Source organism: Bacillus rossius, chromosome 1, assembly GCF_032445375.1.
Source record: "Bacillus rossius redtenbacheri isolate Brsri chromosome 1, Brsri_v3, whole genome shotgun sequence".
Lineage (NCBI taxonomy): Eukaryota > Metazoa > Arthropoda > Insecta > Phasmatodea > Bacillidae > Bacillus > Bacillus rossius.
The window spans coordinates 68052600-68076476 of record NC_086330.1 but is presented as its reverse complement, the minus strand read 5'-3'; the positions used below and the strand labels follow the sequence as shown (position 1 = coordinate 68076476).

General features: G+C 36.6%; 1 protein-coding gene across 2 annotated transcripts in view; it reads left to right on the top strand.

The window, feature by feature from the left end:
- The window catches only part of LOC134537085 (RNA polymerase I-specific transcription initiation factor RRN3), a 55317-nt gene extending 32516 nt beyond the window's left edge, over positions 1-22801 (top strand). Inside the window, exons 7-10 of one of the 2 annotated variants that reach the window (XM_063377338.1) lie at positions 11422-11823; positions 13443-13621; positions 17962-18220; positions 21333-22801. In XM_063377338.1, coding sequence (XP_063233408.1) covers positions 11422-11823; positions 13443-13621; positions 17962-18220; positions 21333-21510 — 1018 coding nt within the window. In that variant the 3' untranslated portion in view covers positions 21511-22801. The remainder of the gene's footprint in view (positions 1-11421; positions 11824-13442; positions 13622-17961; positions 18221-21332) is intronic. The other variant, XM_063377349.1, reaches the window with a different exon arrangement.
- Positions 22802-23877: the final 1076 nt, after the last annotated feature.

Sequence of the window (23877 nt, the reverse complement as noted above, 5' to 3'; positions counted from 1 at the left end):
CGCCGAAAAATGTCATTACAGGGCTGCCACAAAGGTTGGGTTAGGTTAGGTTAGGCTAGGCTAGGCTAGGCTAGGCTAGGCTAGGCAAGGGAAGGTAAGGTAAGTAAGGTAAGGTTAGGTTTGATTGTGGTATTTCGGCGTTAAGGTACATTTAAGAAACACACACAAATTCATTCAGTTGTTATTTCGGCTTTGTGGTCAATTTTGACATTCGGCGTTATGGTATTTCCGCGTTGTTGTAACGACCCAACAAAATCTATAAAAACCGTTGGCCAACTAATCATCATCGTCAGACCATTCGAAAATTAATGTTTGTTTACATTTTTCCGCTTTTTGGCGCGATTTAATCTGCTTGATACTACGACGCTGTTCCAACTATATGCCAGTGCCCCTGGCTGACGTGATATGGCCACTCACGTAAGGCTGTTCCAAACACCATTCGCCCAATCATCTGCTTGCTTTTGTATTTATCCGGTCTCCGGTGTCACTGTTCCAAGCTTACGTCAGTGCCCCGAGCGGTGTGCGTACGCTTTAAACCTTCGCCTGTTTGTCTTATCTATCCAAACATTATGCCGGAAAGGAAAATAAACGCCGTAGTTTTGCGTATTGTTACAGTATATTTTTGGGTTTAACATTATAACGTGAGCGTGTGTAAGCTTTTGTTTGCTTTAGTGCATTTATGATTAATGTTTGGCGGCCATGTTGCGGTGTTTGTTTACCATTGACGAGACACATATTTTAACCAGTATTTAAATTTCGCGTAAAAACACTGCGATTTTGCGTTTTAATACAAAATCTCGTGTAAAAACGCAGTGTTATGGCGATTTCGCGTAAAAACTGTATTTAACTGTGATTTCGCGTTTATCGTCGTTTAATCGCGATCACGAAAAGAACAGGCCCCTAGTTATAACATTATTTACAATTTACGACATAAGACATCTTTGATTATTGGCAGTGTTTGAACACGTGTTTCGTCTAACTATATGCAAGGTTAAAAGGCCAAATTGTGCTAGAAATTCAAGGTAGCGTAACTTGATGGTAATGGTCTAATGGAACATACTTTTTAACATTATATAAGCTGTATATAATGTTAATTTCTGCACAGAAAATGAAAAACAATGCAATTACATTTTTAATATCATAAACAACCTTTTTTTTTTTCTGAGGATATTACTCTGTTGAACATTGTCAGATAAAAATTAAGGAATCGGAATCGGATTCGAAGAATCGACCCTTTAATGTAAGAATCGAAAATGGAATCGGAATCGGCCCAACACTAGTTACAAAGATTGAACCAAGGTGAGTCTGTTATTAAGCTAGCTTCTGAGTTGGGTGTAGGGGTGACTACGGTAAAAGATTGGAAAAAGGACCTTAAAGATTTGGAAGCGTACTCAATGCCAGTTGAGACATATCATGCGTTAAAAAGTAGAAAAATGTTGAAAAAAACCAAAACTTGAATTTGTGGATAAAGTGTTATGGATTTGGTTTCGTCATGAAAGGCGTAAGGGAACGCCGTTGTCAGGCCCCATTGTAAAGGAAAAAGCTATAAAATTATATGAAAAGTTGGAAGGTTATCTAGAAAAGTTTTGCGCTAGCGAAGGGTGGCTTTATAAATGTAAGTTGTGTCATGGCATACGACATGTTATAATTGTGGGGGAAAAACTCTAAGCTGATTATGCTGCTGAAGAATTTGTACAATAATTTGATAAGTTGGTTACAAACAGAATCTTGTACCTGATCAAGTCTACAATGTAGACGAAACAGGCCTAAATTACAAAATGCTTCCAAAAACCACTCTTACTGCTAAAGATGAACCTGTTTTAGGAACAAAGTTTGCTAAAGACAGACTCACAATTGCAACTTGTAGTAATGCCAACGGATGCCACAAAATGCCGTTGTTCATCATAGGAAAATCCAAGAAGCCAAGAGCATTTAAAAATCCAAACATGGCAACACTTCCAATTTACTATCGGAATCAATCATCTGCTTGGATGGATGCTGCATTGTTTAAGGAGTTGTTTTTCGATGAATTTGTCCCTGCAGTCTAAAAACTTACCTGCTCATGCTGTTTTGCTTTTAGATAATGCTCCCAGTCACCCCTCTGAATGTGAACTAAAGAAAGGAAACATCAAGGCTATATTTTTACCACCCCATGTGACACCTTTAATATAACCCATGAATCAGGGTGTCATTGAGTGGTTAAAGATAAGATACAGAAGAAAATATGTTGACTCTGTTGGACAAAACAGAAGAAGGATTTTTAAGGCAATGACAAGTTTAAACAACAAAAATGCTATCTACACCGTTGCTGCAGCTTGGGACAAAATCAAACCACCCTTCAGAAGGCTTGGAAAAAATTTGGCCATCATTGAAACAAGAAGAACCTGAGACTGGTCATGAGCCGACCTCGACAGAAACAGAAGTTGAGACAGACACAACAGAAACATTACAAAATCTACAAGTGTTTCAGCATGATCTCCAGATGACAGATGTAGAAGAGTGGCTTGTTGAGACTAATGTTTCGGAAGTTACCAATAAAGATTCAGCTACGACCAAATCATTGCTGTTGTACAGAACAAAGCAGAGGAAGAAATTGACTCTGATGAAGACGAAACAGCCAGTGACAACGTAGTGAGTCATTCTGCTGCTAAGGACACCTTTGATATTGAAGTTGCGCTGAAATACATCGAGCAAACTCCAGAAACAACCCCAATGGATGTATTGTGGGCAAAAAAGTGGAGGGACACTTCCACAAAATCAAGATTGACAAAACTGAAACTAAAATCCATTACTGAATGCTTTAAATAAGGTATGCTTACATTGTATTCATCTTCTCATTTATAATTTAACAACAGTAAATGTATGAAATGTATACAGCAAAATTTTTACAAATAAAGTTGTATTACTGTACATTCTGTATAGCTGGGAAAGGCGTTTTTTGCTCCTCCTGATATCTGACCTTTCGGCCGTTCTGACCATGGCCCGGTTCCGTCAAGGTCGGATATGAGAGGTTCTACTGTAGTTAAGAAACCGTCAACTTGAGTCTTAAAGTTATTCGAAGTTCACATTGTTGGGGTCAAAATCTAAATTTTTAAACATAAAAAAAGTTATAAGGGTAGATCTGAAGAAGAAGAAATTAAGACTCAATTTTTGAGAAAAATTCTGGTGGGAGAGAGATTAACTAGAATATGCTAAGAAAAAACAGCTGTAACATTAAGTACAGTAAAATCCTGTTCAGATTTTTTAAGGGACTGGATGATAAAAACTTATTAACAGGGAAAACTTCTTAAAATGGAATAGTTCAGATCAGTTGCTATATAAAAACCATTAAAATTGATATACATAGGTTATGCACTGATTGTTCAGCTTTCTCTTTTAAAATTTGGCCATTTGTAGGGATTTCATTACCACAAATATTTGTTGTTGGTTAAAAGCTTCATATTACTTGTAAATGTTGATTATTAAATTAAGTAATTCAAATTATTGAAATATATTTTAAGTTACCATGAAAACCATACATTAGAGACCCTCAGAAGCACTGGTGCAACCTGTTTAGTGTTTGCCTCTTTAATTTTATTTTTTATTGGTAGTAGACACCTGTAGGAAAGCCATTATGTATTAGCTCTATCATTACCAGTGGCCAAAGTGGGTGGGGAATAATTAGTGTTTCTGACATATACCTTGATAACCACACATTAGAGGCTCTCAGAGAGACTGATGCTACCTGTAGGGTGGTTGACTAAAATTTAATTTTTTAATAATAGTAGACACCTGTAAGAAAGTCATTAGGTCTATCGGCATCATTTCACATTATGATGTAAAAAAATTAACCACAGCAGAATTTGCCTTAGTAGCATGGAATTGCATAGGTTGTTGTCCCAAGCTCTCTGTACAATGATGCGCTGGGCAATAAATAGATACAGCGGAGAGCGCTAACTTCAGCACAGTTAGCATTTTTGATACTGGTGTTAACCTCTGTGGTTATGTTTTTGCAGCATTCTTTAATTTTGCTTCAAGAGGATACAATATTTATAAATATTTTCAGTACAATTCTTTGTTGTAAAAACCTGTATCTAAATATACCGAGTAATATATATTTTATTTATGAATCAACTCTGAATTATAACATGTTTACCATGACGTACCAGAAATATGGTATAAGTTCAGCCAAAAACGGATATCGTAGCATGATAAGTAAACTAAAACTTTCATCATTGTCTCCACAATATAAAATTATTACCACAGTGCTCAACAAACAATGAAACTGAATTAGCTCTTCATATTGCTGTACCAGTTGCATCATGTGTCATGTAATCAGGTCAACAAATGGCTAGTGGTTAATTTTTGTTGTGTTTTTGTCAGAAGTAGTGATGGGTCGAATCCCATTTTTCCCGAATCCGAATCTTGAATTCGAATCCCAAACAGTACCTCGAATCCACCCCTCGAATCTGAATCCAGATCTCAAGGGTTAATTATAAAATAATTTATAAGTTAAGAGAAAAAATTAAACATTATGCAGAATTATTTAACCCTTTAAATTTTTATTTAAAAAAACAAACAAGGATTTTGACACGGTCTGGATCAAGACGATTCTGTTTTTGGTCACATATTATGTTTCCTGCAATGCTGAACAAACATTCAGAGAACACTGTCGCAGGTGGTGAACACAAATATTTTTTGGACAGTTTATGTAGCCTGGGTGAACACGCGGACTGAGTTTTCCAGTATTCAAGGATGTTTATTTCTGGGTTAACTGTAGGATCACGTAAGAATCTGGTCACTTCATCAATTGCTGTAGAATCCGACTTGGTGGATTTAAGGCATTCAGGCATTATCTGTGAGTACAGTGATTCATGTATCCACGGAAATCGGAAAACGAAATTCAACATACGACGGAACAATATTTTGTAGTTACCAACTTGACATTTGTTTAAAGTCCCAAATGAAGATAAACGCTTTCCTGAAATATTTAATGGAAACTGAAAGGCGCCATCTTGGCTTCAATGGTTTTAGGCCATAAGAAATATTGTTGTGCGTCTTTTAAAATTAAGCCTCACTAATGCATAGTGATTAATATGCCCAAAGTTAAAAGTGACGGGGTGTTTTCTCTAGTTTACCCATTAAAATTCTTTATATTAATATTAGTTATTTTTTGTGTTGCTCAAAATGATTGGCTAACAAATTCATTGGTTGGCCATCATGGAATTCTCAGATAATACATATTTTAACGTTGGTAGTCTACACAAACCAAACTTGGTCCTAAAAAAATTCATAAATACAATGTGTATCATAATATTTAAAATTGAATCGCGATTAAAATAATAATTGTATAATGTATTAATTTTTGTCATTCATTATTTCATTGTTATTACTACATGTGCGACCGTAACTTGTGATGAAAGTCTGCATTATTGTTGTATTACTAAGTAACAGATTTCTCGGTAAAGTTATTTAAAAATAAAAACAAGATTCATATTACTAGTCTAGATCCTAAATGTGCTTTATTTTATTTTTTAGCATATTCTGAGAATACATCTGTGATTTATGCCTTATTTAATGCCAATGTAGCAACAATGCATCCATGTTCATGAATATAAAGTAAGTTCCCAAATCAGTACATGCTTCATAATTTTTTTATATAATAACAAATTAAAAGTATAATACAGTAGAACCTCGTTAATCCGTGATGCGCTAATTCGGGTATCGGATAATCCGGGTCGATTTAAAAGAGAAGAAAAAAAAAGAGAAGTAAAAATTGTCAGCACTTAAAATTAACGTCACGCGGGCCGGCTGCCGGCAAACACTGCAAGCCATCGCGTGGGCCGCCAAACTCTGCAACGCTGTTTGTACCGACCCTTTGTGTCGCCCCCCTTTCAGCTGTCACATTTGTCACTCTTTAAACTTGAGGGGGATGTCCTGACTTCTGCTTCCCGTCTCCTTTTGTTTGTTTCCACCTGCCAACGCACAGCATAGTCCAGGAAACCAAGACTTAAAAAGGCACAAACCTGTGAAAAATTTTTCTAAAGCTGAATTTTTGCGCAGTTGTAGATTTGACTATGCTTAATAACATACCGAAAGTTTACTGCTGTAGACCTTGTGCGTATCACCGAAAATTTGCATTTAAGTCCTAGATGACAGCGACTTACATCAGTCCATTAAAATGCTACCCATTTGTACAGTTTTTAATTTAGACTGTCCATAAAATTACCAAAATAATCTTGAGACTCTAATACAGCCATTAATGTTGTAAAAAGCATAATTTGTTTAATATTAAAGATATGATATTAAGCGATTAATTCATGACATATTTAATTTATCTTTGCCACCCAGATAAAAATACTATTTACACCAATTTGAAGAGTCCAATGCAAAAAATGTTCAAATAAATGTTTTTGGTTATACCTTTAGCTTTAAGACAGTATATTTATAAAGAGTCTAACGTAATTAGTTGGCTCATTAAAGCGGCCCGAGCGTTGCAGTGTACTGCGGCCGTACTGATCTCTCGCGGCCACCGCCGTTCCGGCGCGGCATTGCGACACACTGCGTACTGCGACACTCATTCAACTTGGTCTTATTTAGGGATTACTTTAAACATAGCTAATTCATATGAGAGGGTGTATTTATGTTACATGTAATGAGATATGCATTTTTTTTTTCTTGTATGAATGTTTTTTGATACAATAAAATTAACAATAAACAATTTCTGCTTGGAACTTGTAAATGAAAAACTCTAGAGGACCTCTGGTTTTATATCTGCATGGATTTATTGTTTCAAAAATTCTATTATTAAAAATAATTTTTTTAGCAACAATTTTTTGTTTTTATTTCTGATACATCGTTTTATTTTCGATCAGAACAATGCAAAATTTTAATGTAGCCTGTATTCGACAAAATAAAAAATTATATATTTACTTCTTTAAAATCAGTTTACTACATAAAAATTGAATAAAACTATACATCGTAAATGTACTCTTAGTTTTTTTCACTTTTACAACATAATTCCTATCATAATAGGTTTTTTTTTCTTCAGAAAATAGTTAAAACACGAGTTGTGTTGTAAAACGTATAGGTAGCATTACATATTCTGTTTTTTTTAATATGTTAATGTATTTTAGTGCTGCGCCTAGCTGACGTCGTTGGATTGCTAGTGGCAAAGAGCAGTGATGGATGTTTTTGCAAGAGTTTGACCGTATTTTATGACCCTACCTGTGAGAGGATGTTCGTACCAGAAATCCTAACGGTTAAGGAAACTATCCATTCTCTGTAGTCACGTACGGGTGTGCTACTCGCGCAATATCGTCAAATATCACATCTTTCCGGGACGTTCGGTCATTTCTCGGTTAGCTCTGGTTTCACCATAGTAAACGGAACAAAATCTTGTCTGTAGTGATTTCATATTCCTATTACTGTAGCAGTATGGCGTTTGAGGGCAAACCAAGTTTGCTGTATACTGAGAGCCTACTTAAAAAAAGTATTTATGGAGTTATTAAATTATTTACGAAACACAATTTTGTGGATCGTTTGGGAATTATCATTTAGGACTTAACTGCTCGTTATTGGTGTGATCACAAGGGTTACATCGGTAAACTTTTGACATGTTACTAAGAAAAGTTTATTCTACAACAGTACAAAGTTTCTGCTTTGGAATAATTTTCCATGTATTAAAAACCTTTGTTTCTTTAAAGCGAAATTCGTCCCGACCCGAGCCTACTTCGACAACCTCGCAGTAGTATACACTACGCGGCTCGGATCGCTTCAGCGGTCAGACTAATTGTATGAGACACTTAAAAAATATACCAATTTAAAGATGAATAAATATGCAACAACGTTTACTGTAAACGATTTCCATGTTGGGCTCTTTAAGTTTATGTAAAATGTATTTATATTTCCTTAAAATTGAATGAAAGTTAATTCGTTAACTTTAATGATTAAATTGTCTATTTTATAGAAAGATGTTTAAACTGTACTTTTTATCACTATCCTCAGATAGGGCAATGTTTCTATATTACTTTGGGTTCCATACTGTCAGTCTACTTCATAAACTGCATTTGCAATTTCCATTATTGTGGATCGTTGCAAAAAATTGTCATTTTGGACTTAACTGCTCGTTTTTGGTGTGACGCACAAGGTTTACTGCAGTAAAATTTTGACGTGTTACTAAGAAATGTTCATTCTGCTACTATACAAATTTTCGGCTGTGGGATAATTTTCAATGTATTAAAAACCTTTGTTTCTTTACAGCGAAATTCGTCCCGACCCGAGCCTACTTCGACAACCTCGCAGTAGTATACACTACGCGGCTTGGATCGCTTTAGCGGTCAGACACATTGTACCAGGCTCTCAACAAATAAACTAATTTAAAGTTTAAGAACTTTTCAACTACTTTTATTTAATGTTTTCACATCGGGCTCTTCGTGTTTTTGTAATACGTACGTATTTCCATTTGTGCCTTTTTTTTCATAACACCTCTCTTCTAATATTATTGAATAAATAGCATATTTAGTCAAACGTAGTGAAAAATTTTTTAATTTAATCATTGAGAAAAATGTTTTGAGTAAGTTTTGGTTTGCTATTCTGAAAGTATACTATAGTAATTACGTTATAGTGCCATATTGTTGAGTGATCAATAAAGTATTATTTAGGACTTAACTTCTCGTTTTCGGTGTTCCGTTTGCGAAGGTAAACATTTCAAATGTTGCTAGAAAACTTTAATGTTACCACTGTTTTAAATTTCAGTTAGGAGCAAATTTTACAAAGATTAAAAATCTTCGATTTCGTGGGAGTGAGAGTGGCCACAGCGCTTGCGGCTGTGGCTCTGTCGCAGTGCGTAGACGACATTGATAAGCTCGGGAGTCTCTAGTGATCCTATAAATTAAGCTAGACTTTTGAGAGATATGTCCCTGTAAAGCTTAAGAACTATACAACAACTTTTGTTTAAGAAATATTTGTGTAAGACCCTTTATTTTTAAGTGAATTGTCTTTTTATTGCCTTGACTGATGTAAAAAAACTTATTTCATTAATTAAACATTTTTTTCTTACTTTTAATATTAACACTTAGAACTTTATTCATTATAAATGTGAGTAGTAGTGCTTTAAGATTATTTTCATATAGCTATCGAGAGTCTACGGTAAAAAGTGCGTAAATGGGAAGCATTTTAATGAACTGCTGCAAGTCGCTGTCATCTAGGACTTAACTGCAAATTTTCAGTGATACGCACAAGGTCTACAGCGGTAAACTTTCGGTATGTTATTAAGCATAGTCGACTCTACCACTGTGCAAAAATTCAGCTTTGGACAAATTTTTCACAGGTTGAAACCTTTGTTTCCTGGGCTAGCAGGTGCCTGGCAAGTGACGTGTCTGGCTGGCATTCGGCTGTACGAAGGGGGAGGGGGGAGGGGGGCCTACCCAAAATTTATGTGTGCAAGGTCAGCACGATCTTATCTTTCTCTATTCTACTGTTGTAAATGACCGTGAACTAATGGCTAGGCAGTGCTGTATTTTTTTTAAGCCGAGACACTAATTCGAAGACGGCCGGCCCTTACCAGATTATCCGGGTTTATTATTATTTTTTTTACAGGATTTCAATTATCCAGGCATCGGCGGGTCCCAATTAACACGAATAATGGGGAGTTTACTATTTTTTATCCATCTGCTGCCAAGGCGCAGTAAGCCTCGGGAGATGTTACATCACATGACCTTAGCCTTAACCCAGCTGCACGCCGGTGTCTGAGAAGCTTGACAAGACCTTCCGGACTTTTAATCGCTAGTCCGTGAAATTCGGTAATCCGTGATTATCTCGGTCCTGACCATCACATATTAACGAGGTTCTACTGTACCTCAATAGGATGTGTTCCAAGGAAAACGTAAACAGGCCAAGTAAATTGTAAGCATTTAAGTTTTTAAAGTACTACATTTACATCAATGTTTTTCCTCGAATCCCGAATCTTTTCCCTCGAATTTCGAATCTTTTGAATACTAGAGATTCGGTGGGATTCGAGGATTCGACCGGCCCATCCCTAGTCAGAAGTTATGCCTCGAATGAGGAAAATGGTGTACAGATGATACAGCCTCACAAAGGATACGAATGCAAGCAGATGATTGGTTGAAAAATATATTGTAACAAGTTCAACTTCACTTGTTTTAAGTTCTCCTATGTGTACAAGTCCATTATGCATATTAAGCCCCAAGTTTAAGGTGCTGATCACGTCAGCATTTGGTTTGTTTGGAAAATTGTTTGTAACATTCTTCTTGCAATTACAAATATATTTAACACTTCATTTTAAGCTAATTTGTTTCCCAGGGCTTGGAAAGTTTATTATAAAACCTATTCAAAGACTAGAAATTCTTAATAGCTAAATAATTTTTGGCCTAGTAGCATATTACCTACTTTGTCCAAGGCACTTGAATTTATAGTATACCAGCAAATTTCTAGGTTTTTTCACAGCAATTTTCCACTAAATAGCTATCAATCAATTTTTCGTAGTTTTCACAGCACATGCACTGCCCTAATTAATGTCACAGATGAAATAAATTTAGCTTTTGATGACAATATTAGTGCTGTTAGATTTCAGAAAAGCATTTAACATAGTTTATCACAACATTCTTTTGGATAAAATTAAAAATTGGTTCAATAACATTAATATTAACAGTCATAAATAATTTGAAGAAAAATATATTCCCCTCATTTTTTATTATTAGAATTCAATATTAGTATTTGAGCTTCAAGAATATTTTGATATTCGTATTGAATTTGAACCAAAAAAAAAACTTATATTTACAACAGGCCTAGTTAATATCTGAATTTATTTTTTTTTCTACTACAGCATGAATCAATATTATAGAGGTTTGGCACAAACATTGCAACATTAAATTTATACATCTTGTATTGTCTCATCTTTGAATATCTACTTAAAATTCAGTATGGCTTTGTTTGAGTTTATAATAGATGTTATTATGGACTTTGCACATAGTTTAGTGCCACTTTTTGTTTCAGTAATTTTAAAGGTTAGTTGCAGTATTCTTATCATGTCCATATAAGTACATTTAAAAAAAAATCCAGTAGGTTTTTAAAATAGTCATAAAATATAAATCCTTTAAATATTATAAAATCTATGATTTAAAATATTTAATATTTATCCCTGAATATTTTTGACCCTTAGTATTGTAGCTTAATCCTTTCTAATAATATTTATTTTATTACACTTCAAAGATAAACATCTGTTACTTCTTGAGCACAAAATGATTTTTAAGAACTGGTCTAAAAAAAAATCAAGTTGTGGACTCAACTCAGATGTACATATTTTTACTTGCTTCGGTTCAACTTGACTAAAATATGTGCCCACTTGTCAGGAGTGTTGCTGGATACTGATGCCTATAGGTTGACAGGACTGTGGAAGCAATGTGTGTGTATGCTGTGCAGGTTGGTTGCGCTGGACGTGAGCATGCCGTGCTCGAGCCAGGAGGAAGGGCAGGGAGAGGTGTTCCAGATGGAGGATCCCGGGTCAGGGCACACTTTGGACGTGCTGATGTGCGCGCTGCTACATCACGTGCGCAAAAGGTGCAGCACAGGGTGGGAGGGTGCCAAGACTGCGTACAGCCTGCAGCTGCACGCCTTCGAGCGTGCCGTGCTGCCCACGCACGCGACGGGCTACGCGCAGTTCCTCATGTTCTACGCGTGCAGCTTCCGGCTCACGCTCGCCGAGGCCTTCATAGACTTCCTGTGGCGCGTGGCCACTGCCATCAGCCGACCGTCCGTCATCCGCCAGGCGGCCGCTACGTACCTGGCCAGCTTCCTGGCACGCGCCTCGTACGTCACTCTCAAGTGAGTCCTGAGCCGCCTTTCATTCTGACAGCTTTAAAGAGCGCTCATTGTAAACTGTTATCATCAAGATAGTATTTAATGGATGCACACTTTTGGCATCTTAAAATGTAAAGAAAAGTTTAGTCAGAAACTAGACTTAACATTGTACACTTTCATGTGAATGCCATTTCAGCACTGGTGATGTCAAGAGCAGCTGTTCCCATTTTTTTTTCCCCTCAGGGAACCCTAAGATCGACCTATCTTTTCGTTGGAACCCCTACTCCTACAAAGAAAGTTATTACATTAATTGTGTCTGCTTTATGTGACTTTCTTCCCGACTCAAGGAACCCCTGTGACCCTGCCACGGAACCCCAGGACTCCGCGGAACACCTTTTGGGAACCGCTGGTCTAGAGGGTATTCTATATCTTGCCATGTCTTTTGAAGCTAGATTTAACACCGGTGTTTGGGAAATAAGATCCTTGGTGTCTGCTAACTGCATGTTTTACCAGGAGAGAACCTGTTAATCATTTTGACATGTATTAGAACTATCAACACATTTTTTGGGTAGATAACAGAGAAAAATATTACATTGCTGAACTAGTTACTTGGTCATCCTGAATACCAATACATAGTTAAAAGTGTAAATACAGTAGAACCTCCTTTTTACATACTCAGAATTTACGAATTATTATGATTAATTTTTTTTTTACTTGCACCATAATTTTCCCTATAGTATTAATACATTGATTTCCTGCTTTATGTAAAAGCATTTCCCGCAGTTTACGTTGCAACAGTGTTGCACTTAATAACAAACCTTCAAAACAGTTTAGTTGGAACATAAAAATTTAAAACTAATAGTGTGAAGTTTAACTCTTATACATTACTACGTGAGCGTTTGGTTACTGTAGATTCATTTGTCATTGTAAACAACATTTATTTTTGTGTAATGTGTCACGGTAAACCATATGGTCATGAGCCAAAACTTTGGTGACGTGAAAGTAAAAATAAAATTGTAAATGTGGTTTTTACATAAACAAACAGTGGATTGCTGTGCCATTATTTAAATACGTTTTATAGCAACAAATTAAATTTCTGGAAATATGGTGTCCACGTGAATGTTCGGCAATTTAATTTACCCACATTAAAAATACTTTAGAAAGGCTTTGACAGTACTGAATTTTCAAACATTGCAAAGGAAATGTTTTAACTTTCTCTGTTTCGAAATGTAAACAAGCATTTTGAATGTATTTTGTTAATTTGATATAATTATTTCCGATAAAAATCTGAAATTAATTAAATGTTAACACACAATTATACCCAGTCCAAATATGAATTGTGTAATATAATCTCACCATAGAAAGTGGACATGTTGAGATGCTTCAACATTCACATCTCTTGCTTACTTATTTCATGCTATTTTTCGGTAAGTGAAAATTTCTTGCCTCTATTCACTAGATGTGGTTTGTACATAGTATAAATTGCACAATTTTTCCTTTATAAAAAAATAAAAAATAATTTGAATATGTAAACAAACAATCTTCAATCCCATGTTGTTCCCATAGAAATATATTTCCCAGCCTAAAATTTTCTTCAACCAAAATGATCCATTGGGCCCAGCTCTAGACTATATCTGTTCCAGCATGCTGAAGAGCACCCTGGCAGAGATGGCAGCCTGGATCCATAAGTACATCAGCAACCAAGAAGACCTGGAGAGTGTGAACCTAGATGTCCGCCTGCACGGTGTGTTTTACTTCATCTGCCAAGCCGTGTTCTACGTCGTCGCCTTCAGGCACACAGACCTAGTCGACTCCAGGAAAAGTAAGTACCGTGTTTTCTCGCATAATCGTCGCATATTTTATTCTAAAATCAAGTTTGAAAATTAGGGTTGTGACTATTATGCGGGAAAAAAAATTTTGTTTGTTAAAGTTATTCATAAAAAAACCGTTCATGAAAAATATGTTTATTTCATAAATAAAAAAAATGGAGTATACAAGAGCACGCCAAATAATTTATATTAATAATTCATTAAACAAAAACCTTTCTTCAACTTTAAATAGAAAACCCAAACTGTAACGCGAACTTTTGCCACTTGAATCTGCGACATGAACTAATACGTAACTATTGCCGTAGTACACATTTACCACGAAAGAATGCGGGCCATCAAATGTAGTTAACTCGGCACTCGACAGAGAGCGCGCGCTGCATGCAATCGACGAGATATCTATATTCGACTAGGTGCGCGCACTCTATATGGGAAGCAACATAACCAAACATGAATTATACCATATAGCGCTGGCTACATGTTCATAAGCGGTACACCGCGGCGACGCAGACGATCAGATAAAGGAAATGACGTTTAAAAAGTCTTTAAAAGAAAATTTACACGTCAGACAACTTCGTATTTCTGTTAATTAAATAAGTAAGTGGTAATGTCCGAATAAATATTATATTTCTACTTTAAAATACATCGTTTTATACGGAAAAGATACCAATACAAAGCGCTCTGCATCTAATAGTGGGAACAAAATCATCATTCAACGTTTAAGTGAGTGGTTTTTTTATCCCAATTTTGACAGCCAAAAATATAGGTGTGACGATTACGTGCGTGCGACGATTATGTAATAAAAGATGGTACTTGTTTTTTTGCTTTTCATTACGGTGTAACAACCGTAACAAGTTTTTCAACAAAGTGGCTTTAAAAAAATGTTTTTATTACGGAAAAGTCTTACTACGGAAATGAGAAAAAATCAACAAATGTCTAAGAGAATGGCATACTGAAACTTTAATACTTCAAATCTTTTCACAACTACGAACCCCATAAATGGTGAAATGCTGAATTTGCAAAAAAAAAATATCCTACCATTTATATTGTTTTCCCCAAATATCTCAACATTTTTATTGGAACCCAAAGTTTGGCACGAAATAAGACTTCGGACATAATTTTAAGCAGGCTAATATGCCTATAATTTTGTGGCTTAGTTTTGTCCTTTCCTGCTTTGTGAAAATCTATCACGTTTGCAGTTTTTCAGGCCGTTGGAATGTCTGGAGCTTATACATCATATTAACTACACAGTGTATAAATACTAGCTAAACATTGGTTCTTTTTATGCAGTGTCTAGATCCAAGATTTTATGGTAATATAATTTTAAAAGATTTTTTGTAAAAATTTATTTAATTATTTATTTATTTTACATATATATGCCACCAGTATCATGCTTAAATTTCAAGAGCTACTTAAAGTGGCGTGCTTCGCATTTTTTTACTTTAAAAACTAGAAATGGTGTTAATATAGCTTTTAAACCTGCATAATGTTTTTAGCAATGGCCATTGAGAAATAATATTTGCTTGATTGAAAGGTTTAAATTTAATTATGGAGCAAACACAGTTTCAAAATTAAATTTGCCATTTTGTCACAGGGTTATTGTTACAGTACTATTAGTGCTATTACTACATATGAATCAAATAAATATGCAATGTTAATATTCCAGAATCCTTTATAATATAAATTATACATAATATATGTTTTATATTATATATTAATTATATATTAATATATATTATTATATATTATTATATAATATATATTATGTTCTCTTCCATCATACTGAAAAAAACCGTATATGGAAACAAAATAAAGTTTTGTTAATTTTTTTAATGTTTTTAAATTAAAGCTAACCTAAAATGTTTGTATTTAAATGATGTGATATACCAAATTTAGTTACCGTATTTACCCATGTACCACCCGCACATTTTTTCCGAAAAACAACAATCAAAAATCGGGGTGCGGGTCATACACGAAATTTGAGGTTTTGGACAAAAATTAAGACTGAGAAAAATGGATTTATCGTACATTACAGAATGCTGGAAGCATTTATTACAATGAAAATACAAGTATCCAACCTGTTACTATCATATTGTAGCGCGGGTGAATAGCAAACAAGCAATATTGTTAACTACGTCGTGCGCCACGTGTACAGCTTGCATCGCCCGCTGGCATGTGCCAAGGCGGCACTGAACCGTGCCGTGCAGCGCCGGACCGTGCCGTGCCGCGCCAGACCGTGCCGACCTAGCATTCCAGGCAGCGCCGGACCGTGCCGAGCAGCATAGGACCGTGCCGACCTAGCATTCCAGGCAGCGCCGGACCGTGCCGAGCAGCATAGGACCGTGCCGACCTAGCATTCCAGGCAGCGCCAGACCGTGCCGAGCAGCATCAAGCCAGTACCACCTACACCTCCACCCGCCGTTATTGTTCTGTTAACGGTGAATAAGTAGTGAAAATGAGTGCTAAGCGATTGCGATCATTCACTGTAAGTGAAAAACTGAAAGTGGTAAAAGAAGCAGAAGAAACTGGAAATAGTGCTGCGGGTAGGAAATACAACATTGATGAAAGCTGTATACGAGATTGGAGAAAAAAGGACATATTTTCTAACAGTGCGGGCAGTCGGAGAGCATTCCGTGGAAAAAAACCATTTTATCCGGAAATAGAAGAAAAACTGAATGAATATGTAGTTGAAAAACGGCAATTTGGATACGCAGTCTCAACAGAAATGTGCACATTGAAGGCCACACAAATTGCAAGAGAGTGTGGGGTGGATAATTTTAAGGCCAGTCATTCGTGGCTAAACAAGTTTTTTATTCGGTTTGATTTGTGTTTGCGCCGTCGTACCAACATCGCACAAAGACTCCCAGATGCATATGAAACAAAACTGACGAACTTTCAGCGCTTTGTGATTCGGCAGAGAACGGAACATTCGTACCTTCTCTCTCAAATTGGGAATGCGGATCAAACGCCTGTTTATTTTGAAATGCCCTTGGATACCACTATTAACAAGAAGGGGGGGAAAAGTGTCTCCATAAAAACCGGTGGTAACGAGAAGCAACGCTGCACGGTAATGCTATGCATTACGGCCGACGGTCGCAAGCTCCCACCCTACCTCGTGGTGAAACGTAAAACGGTGCCTAAAATAAACGTTAAAGGTGTTATCGTGAGAGCGCAAGAACGTGGGTGGATGGACATTACGCTCGTTGAAGAATGGGTAAAGTTAGTGTGGTGCAGACGTCCTGGGGCACTTATGAACGTTCCCAGCATGCTAGTGCTAGACAGTTTTCGCGCGCACACGTCGGAAAGTGTGAAATCTGCCTTAAAAAGGCAGAAAACGGATCTTGCAATCATGCCCGGTGGATTGACGTCCCTTCTGCAACCCCTCGATGTCTGTGTAAACAGGCCTTTCAAGGCAACTTTGAAACGCCTGTACACAGAGTGGATGGCAAGTGCGGAGCATCAGTTGACACCAACGGGCCGCATTAAGCGACCTGACAAAGATGTTATCTGCAAGTGGGTGAAAACAGCGTGGGACAACATACCCGCAGAGCTTGTTGTCAAAAGCTTTAAGAAGTGTGGGATTTCAAACTCACTTGATGGGAAAGAAGACGACGCAGTCTGGAACGACAATGACTCTTCTGATGACAGCATGATAGATGATCTTAGTGACGGCAGTGTAAGTAGGCCCTATTTTTACTTGCAGTTGTTTTCTTTTGTGGCAGGTTTTATGAATGAGTTTGTTAACACTACGATTTTTATTTCTCTTTGCAGGATGTTGAAACGGACCTAACAGTTGACGATCGTTTTTATTGCATACCAACATTTTAAAATTTATTTCACCAAATTGACGTCTGTTGTTTTAGCAATTGAATATTACTGGTTTTTTCTTAATATTCCATGCATTTATGTTAATAAAATTTATGTTAATAAAATTCTGTGTTTACTTTGTTGTTACAATGACAGACTCTTTTTCCCTATTTATGCTGGCACTTGTAAATGACATTATAGTGAAAAAAAAAATTTTTTCCTGGAGAGTGTGTTGAAAATTAGGGGTGCGGGTAATACATGGGGGCGGGTGGTACATGGGTAAATACGGTAAGTTACTTGTGCCTATTCCATTGTTATTTTGGTTTTATCATTATTCAGTTTTTGTCAATACAAGCTTACCTTTACTAATGGTCATTTTAATTTTGAATTACGTATCCATTTTCTACTATGTGTGCAAGTACACCAACGGATTTTTTTTTTACCTGGTCTAGGTTTATGTTCCTCATTTTCCCGAAAGCTGTAATCCACCAACTTGCACCGACTGTAGTGGACGATGTACTTGTTTCAGACCTGACGTTCCTGCAGTCGCTGGGGCTGGCGCAGATGGTGACGTGCGTGCTGAACCCCCTGCGCGTGTGCCAGCCAGTCCTGGTGCGCAGGTTCGCAGCCGTGACTCGCACCCACCAGCTGGCGTACTGCTACACTGTGATGGAGCGCAACGCCCGCAGCACCATGCCTGTCATCTACATGGACGACATGGGACTGGCCGTCTCCACTGCCACCTACCTGGAGGCTGTCTTCCCCTATGATCCTCTGCACATCCCGCGGTGCGTGTGTTCACAAAATGAGCTATGCTTCTGCCAATCCTCTTTTAGTTATTCTTCTTGAATGTTAAATAAAATTTTAATTGGATCAAAACATATACTACAAGTTAGAAAACAATTTAATAAAGGATAGCCCTCTCAAATAAATACAGTTTTATTTATTTAATACTATTTACACAATTAATTAAATTACAACACTTGAAATGTTTGTCCGCTAATCGATCACTCTTTCGTTCAGTCCACAGTTCACTCTCCCCACTGGAGCTCTGCTCGACAGTGGCTCTCCCTGCTGCTCGTTTCTTACCGCTCACTTTGGTCCCAACACACTTCTTCGCACTACTCACTCGTCCATCACATACAGCACAGTCCCGATGCACCAGTCTCTGCACACGAGCCCCGTTGCTCGTCGTCCATTCTTCATTTCATTCCTCAAAGGCTGGCATCACGTTTTTATACCCCTCAGCTTCCTTCTGGATTAGTCTCGCACACCTTTTGAGTTGTAGCATCATCAGGGTCGAATCAACACCATAGGCTCCTAGAACAATAGATTCATAGTTAACGCTACTCCATGCAGCTGGCTTTGGGATCCCGCAGAATCCTCCAGAAGGACTGTTGATGACAAAGTGCCGTGGAAAGGGTAAATGGGGGAGGGGGATATCAAAGACCACCGCTAATCTGACAAGGAATGTCACGCTAACGGACCGCACCCCTCCCGGGGTCCAGTGGTCCAGCTAACCGCTAGCAGGCCTTTGGCCTGCCTTGTGACCCTCCCTCCAATATGTTCATAGCACTATGTTGGAACATTTTTTTTTTCCTTGCATTTCACAGAAGTCCAAGAAATATTGATATAAAATAGGCTTTTTACACTCTCGTCAACACTGATAGCTTGTGTTTTACTTCCTAAGAAATACGGCTGACAGACAGTGATCTTAACGTCAAATATTATTGGTTTCAATTAGGGATGGGGCAACCGAATCCAATATCCGCCGAATACTAGGGATTCGAAGCTTCGGCAGGTCTGATATAGGATTCGTCAAAGGATTCGGTTTTTTGCTATTAACGGGAAAAAATACAGTAAAACTCGCTTACGAGGTCCCGCGTGGCAGGTTTTTCCGTATAAAGCGTTTAAATTGCCCGAGGTCTCATCATTTACGCCATTAAATGTGTGATATAAAGTCCGTTAAAATTTTTTCTGAAACTTCCTGTCTCAAATAATGGCGCACGTAAATATGAAGAAAAGACAAATGAACAACAACATACAAAGAAATATGGATGATGTACCATAACTACAGTACAAACCAAATAGTTATTTTAAGATAATTACCATAAAAATAACAAGATTCTTTGTAGAATACCATAATTACTACAGAAGCATGATAGCTACCATATTTGCACTATAGTTACCGTAACAACCAAGATGTATATTTACCGTGATAGTAATGTATTACGTATTAATTTATGACATATTAAATTAAAGAACATTGTTGAAGAAAAAAAAAGGATGTTAAACTTTGATATGTACACTTGGCACATGTTGCTAAGAAATAATGCGATCTGAAAGAATGCAGTAGTACTACGAAAAGTGAAAATGGTACTTGTGGATTTTTAGGTTATGGCAGTCTCTTTCGTTTTTCAGTAATATCGGCCGAAAATTAACAAGCGTACTGTATCGGAAGTCGGCAGAAATGCCGATTCAACTAAATATTGGCAAAATCTGCTTCTTCAGTACAGCTTTACATTAGATGACATGAGTAAACATATTTCAGAGTTCAGGATATTGAAAAAGACTTTAATTTCCATGTAGGTTTATTGTGTATGTTTTTTTTTTGTAAGTGTAAATTGAATTAAGTAAAATGCTTTTATTTTTATTACTTTCAATTGATTAAACTTTAATGACCAGTTATAGATATTTATGACACTAATTTTGAGGTTAAGCAATTTTACTAAAGCATTCCAGTCACGCAGGTTGCCAGCGAGAGACGCTTCTCTTCTGCTGGAAACACTATCTCCAATCGTAGAGCTAATTTAACTCCTGAACGTGCAGAACAAATTATTGTTCTGCATAATAGATTAAAGAACAGAATTTAATACTCTGTGACAATCTCTCTCAGAATTATTGTGCTGAAAAGTGTAAATGTTGAAACAATGTGAATGTACTTTTCAAACAACATGATTTTTGGTGCTAAGTTGCCTAAGTTTGTTGAAGCTCAGTAAGGACTCCAGAAAAATTGACAAGGATGAAATTTTTCCAAAGATATGTTACATTTACACAAACATATACTTGGTTATGTTAGTTGGATGATATCAGTTACTAATGAACCAATGGAAACAGGTAAGATTCAATGGAAACAGGTATGATTCAATGGAAAAAAATGTTATTTTTTTCTAGCAGTGCAAAATGTAAACACACACTGTAAATAGTTACCCAAAATTAATAAGCCCACTTCAATTTAATACTTTATTCAAACATTATGCTAAGTTTAAGATAAAAATAATTTCCCAAAAGTGTAACTGTACCACAAAAGCTCGAGCTCGGCTCGAAGTAAAATTCTTAGGCTCACAGACCTCTAGTTATTTATAGAAAAAATCCTAACCGGTAATCTGTACTAAAACTGAAATTTCTCAAGAAAAAATTTTTGTCTTTATATACACTTATACCAGAAATGTACCAAACTACATGTGATAAAGTCAAGGGACTTTTAGTGCAAGCAGAATACATCTCACTTACATTAGATATGTGGACATCATCTGTTAAAAGATTCGGGTTTGGGTTCGAGATTCTGCAATTCCAGTCTAGGATTTGAGTTAGGATTCGGATTCGAGGAAATCAGGATTCGCCCCATCCCTAGTTGCAATTATATGCTTTGAATTGAAATAAATAAAATTGAAAATTTTTGCTGGAAATATGGCATCATATTACATGTACCACAGCATGCTTCAGCTGTTGGAAATGACTTCAAAATCAAGCTTACTTTCACAATTCCATATATACATAGTGAACCAAGCCATTTAATGTAAAAGTGTTTTAAGATAACACTTGTCTTTTAAAATTAAATGAGATTTACTAAATAATATAATGTGAATTCTGACTAACTTTTCATTGTTATTGTTTCAGCTGTAGGAGTATAATCGCACCTTTCTATCGGGAATTTGATGACATGGACTTGAGCGAAGATGAGCCCAATGATGTGGAGGAGGCCTCTGGCCACTTGCAAGAGGATAACGATGACTTCCTTGATGACATGTCGCTGGGAACATCTGCCCCAGAGATGCTCTCTGTCAGCATGCAGTGAATGCAAACTGTGGGTGTGCGTGCTGATCATGTTTCTTGGTGATTTGTATTGTGCTGGAGTTTTGTACAGTGTCATGGTTGCAATTTTAATACCAGAAGTACATGTTTGTGTGTACAGTAAAATCAAAATCATAATTTCATGGGTGGGAATTTAAGGGGTAAAATTTCATAACTTTTGTTTACCTTGCCCTACACTGGACATGGATTAATTTATGGTGAAAAACATAAATATCAGAAATAGTATAGAATACTCATTTAACTTGGCCAAACACAACACAGCATCGTGTTGTATCTGTGGTGATCAGTAGTAACGCAGTAATTACAGTGGAACCTCGTAATTATGAGTACAGAATACTACAAGACCTTCAAAGATACAACTGTTTTGTAATGCACCATCAGGTTGACTAGCTAAATCATACTAAATTAAACTGTTTGTTCAGAGTGCTTCCTTGTTGGCCCTTTCGTAAGTACGAGTGATTTAAATGGCATCTTCAAACAAGGAAAAACACTTGTCTGTTGGGGGGGAAAACATTCACGTAGTAAACACAGATTGCTAAGCAAGAAAGCGCATGCTGCGTGGCCAGGCCGGTGGACTGTGTCACTAGCAGGTAGCAGCTGGTCCAAGGAGGGGTAGGAAGTAGGCGGGACTCTGGTGACAAACATGTTCTCTCTCTCTCTCTCTCTCTCTCTCTCTCTCTCTCTCTCTCTCTCTTTAGGTTGGCAGCAACTATTTGCCTTTCCCCAACCCGAAGCTGGTGCGCTGGCTTTCGGTAGAGGAGCTATAGCCTCTGAGCGTCCCCTCAAAATCTTTTTTGTCTCGTAGTAGTTCAATGCATTTTACTAAATAGTGGGGGAGGGGGGGAATTCACGATTAAAACAAAAACCGTTTCAGATACAAAAAATTCTTAAAAACCTTTTCTGTTTAAAATTTAATTTTCTGCAACTTTTATTGTATGCATTTTTTTGTTACTACTATGCACGTTTTTTTAGATATGGTGTGAAACTTGGACATTTGGAAGCTTTAGGATTTTGACTTAGACTTAAATTTTCTATATTCAGTTATTACCCGTACTCGTAGATACGAGTATTTCTCCCGCCAGTGTCAGCTCTCGTAGTAGCAAGGTTCCACTGTATGTACTATTATACATATTATCAACCCACTATGAAATATTCAGTTGTACGTGGTTTGAATGGTTAGTGAAATGAATTGTAATTCCTGTTATGATGATTGGGCTAATGTAATGTGGAGCTGTTCAGAGAGACTCAATATATTTTGATGAAAACCCAGGAAATTTTTTGCTTATTCTATCACCCTTTAAAATTGAGTGTTTTATTCCCTCTGTAATCTAAAAAAAAACTTAATAGTAATAGAGGTCTTTGAAATCAGGGAAAATGGTGTCATTTAGTGAATTCAAAATGTGAAAATATTACTATTTCTTGCATGATTTTTAATGATTTTCACTCTACAAATTCCCTAGATTATAATATTATAAATGAGAACATATTTTATATATATATGTGTGTGTGTGTGTATATATATATAAAAGTGATGGGATTTTCGATACCTTCGATACTTGACGGTATCGAAACTGTAAATTTGATACATTTTTTCGATACCGGAATGCTTGTTCATTTGTATTGAATTAAGTGTTGAGTCCCCTTCGTACAAAATACAACTACAGTATAACCTCAATGATACGTTCCCGTTTCATACATTTTCCCGTGTGATACGCAGATTAATTTTGGTCCCGCCGAAAGTACAATGTTTACAATGGTTTACTTTCCCGGAACATACACTTATAAAATCATTGATTTCCCGTTTCATACGTTTTTACGAAGCGGAAAAGTCCTAAAATGCACAAATTTTTTTGTTATATTCCTCCTGATAAACTACGTTTTAATGCTTTTATTTTGAAAAACTTTTATTGTTTACCTTTGCAAAAGTAAGAAAATAACTTCATCACACCATAGATATGGATAATATAGGAAGACTGTGCACTTCGCTAGTAGCATCTATGGCCAGCACCAAGCGAGACTAGTGGCGCAAACTAGCAATGATTATGAAAATGGTGCAAGTGCTTTACCAAGGCACGGATCTCATATTTTGTGCATTCATTAATCTTTGAACTGAATATACCCGTTTGTTATTGTTTTCTTACGATCGGATTGTTTTGTATTTTACGTTTCTCAAGTTAAAATTTTATTGAAAATTGTTCTGTTGCATAAAGTTGTTTTTAAAGGAAACAAACGAGCAAAAATTTCTGATTTTCTTTTTACAATAGCCTAATTTTTTTTTCTAAATTATGCTTGGTGACTTCCCCCCCCCCCCCCCCCCCCCCCCCCCCCCAACCTCCAAGAAAGGACTTCA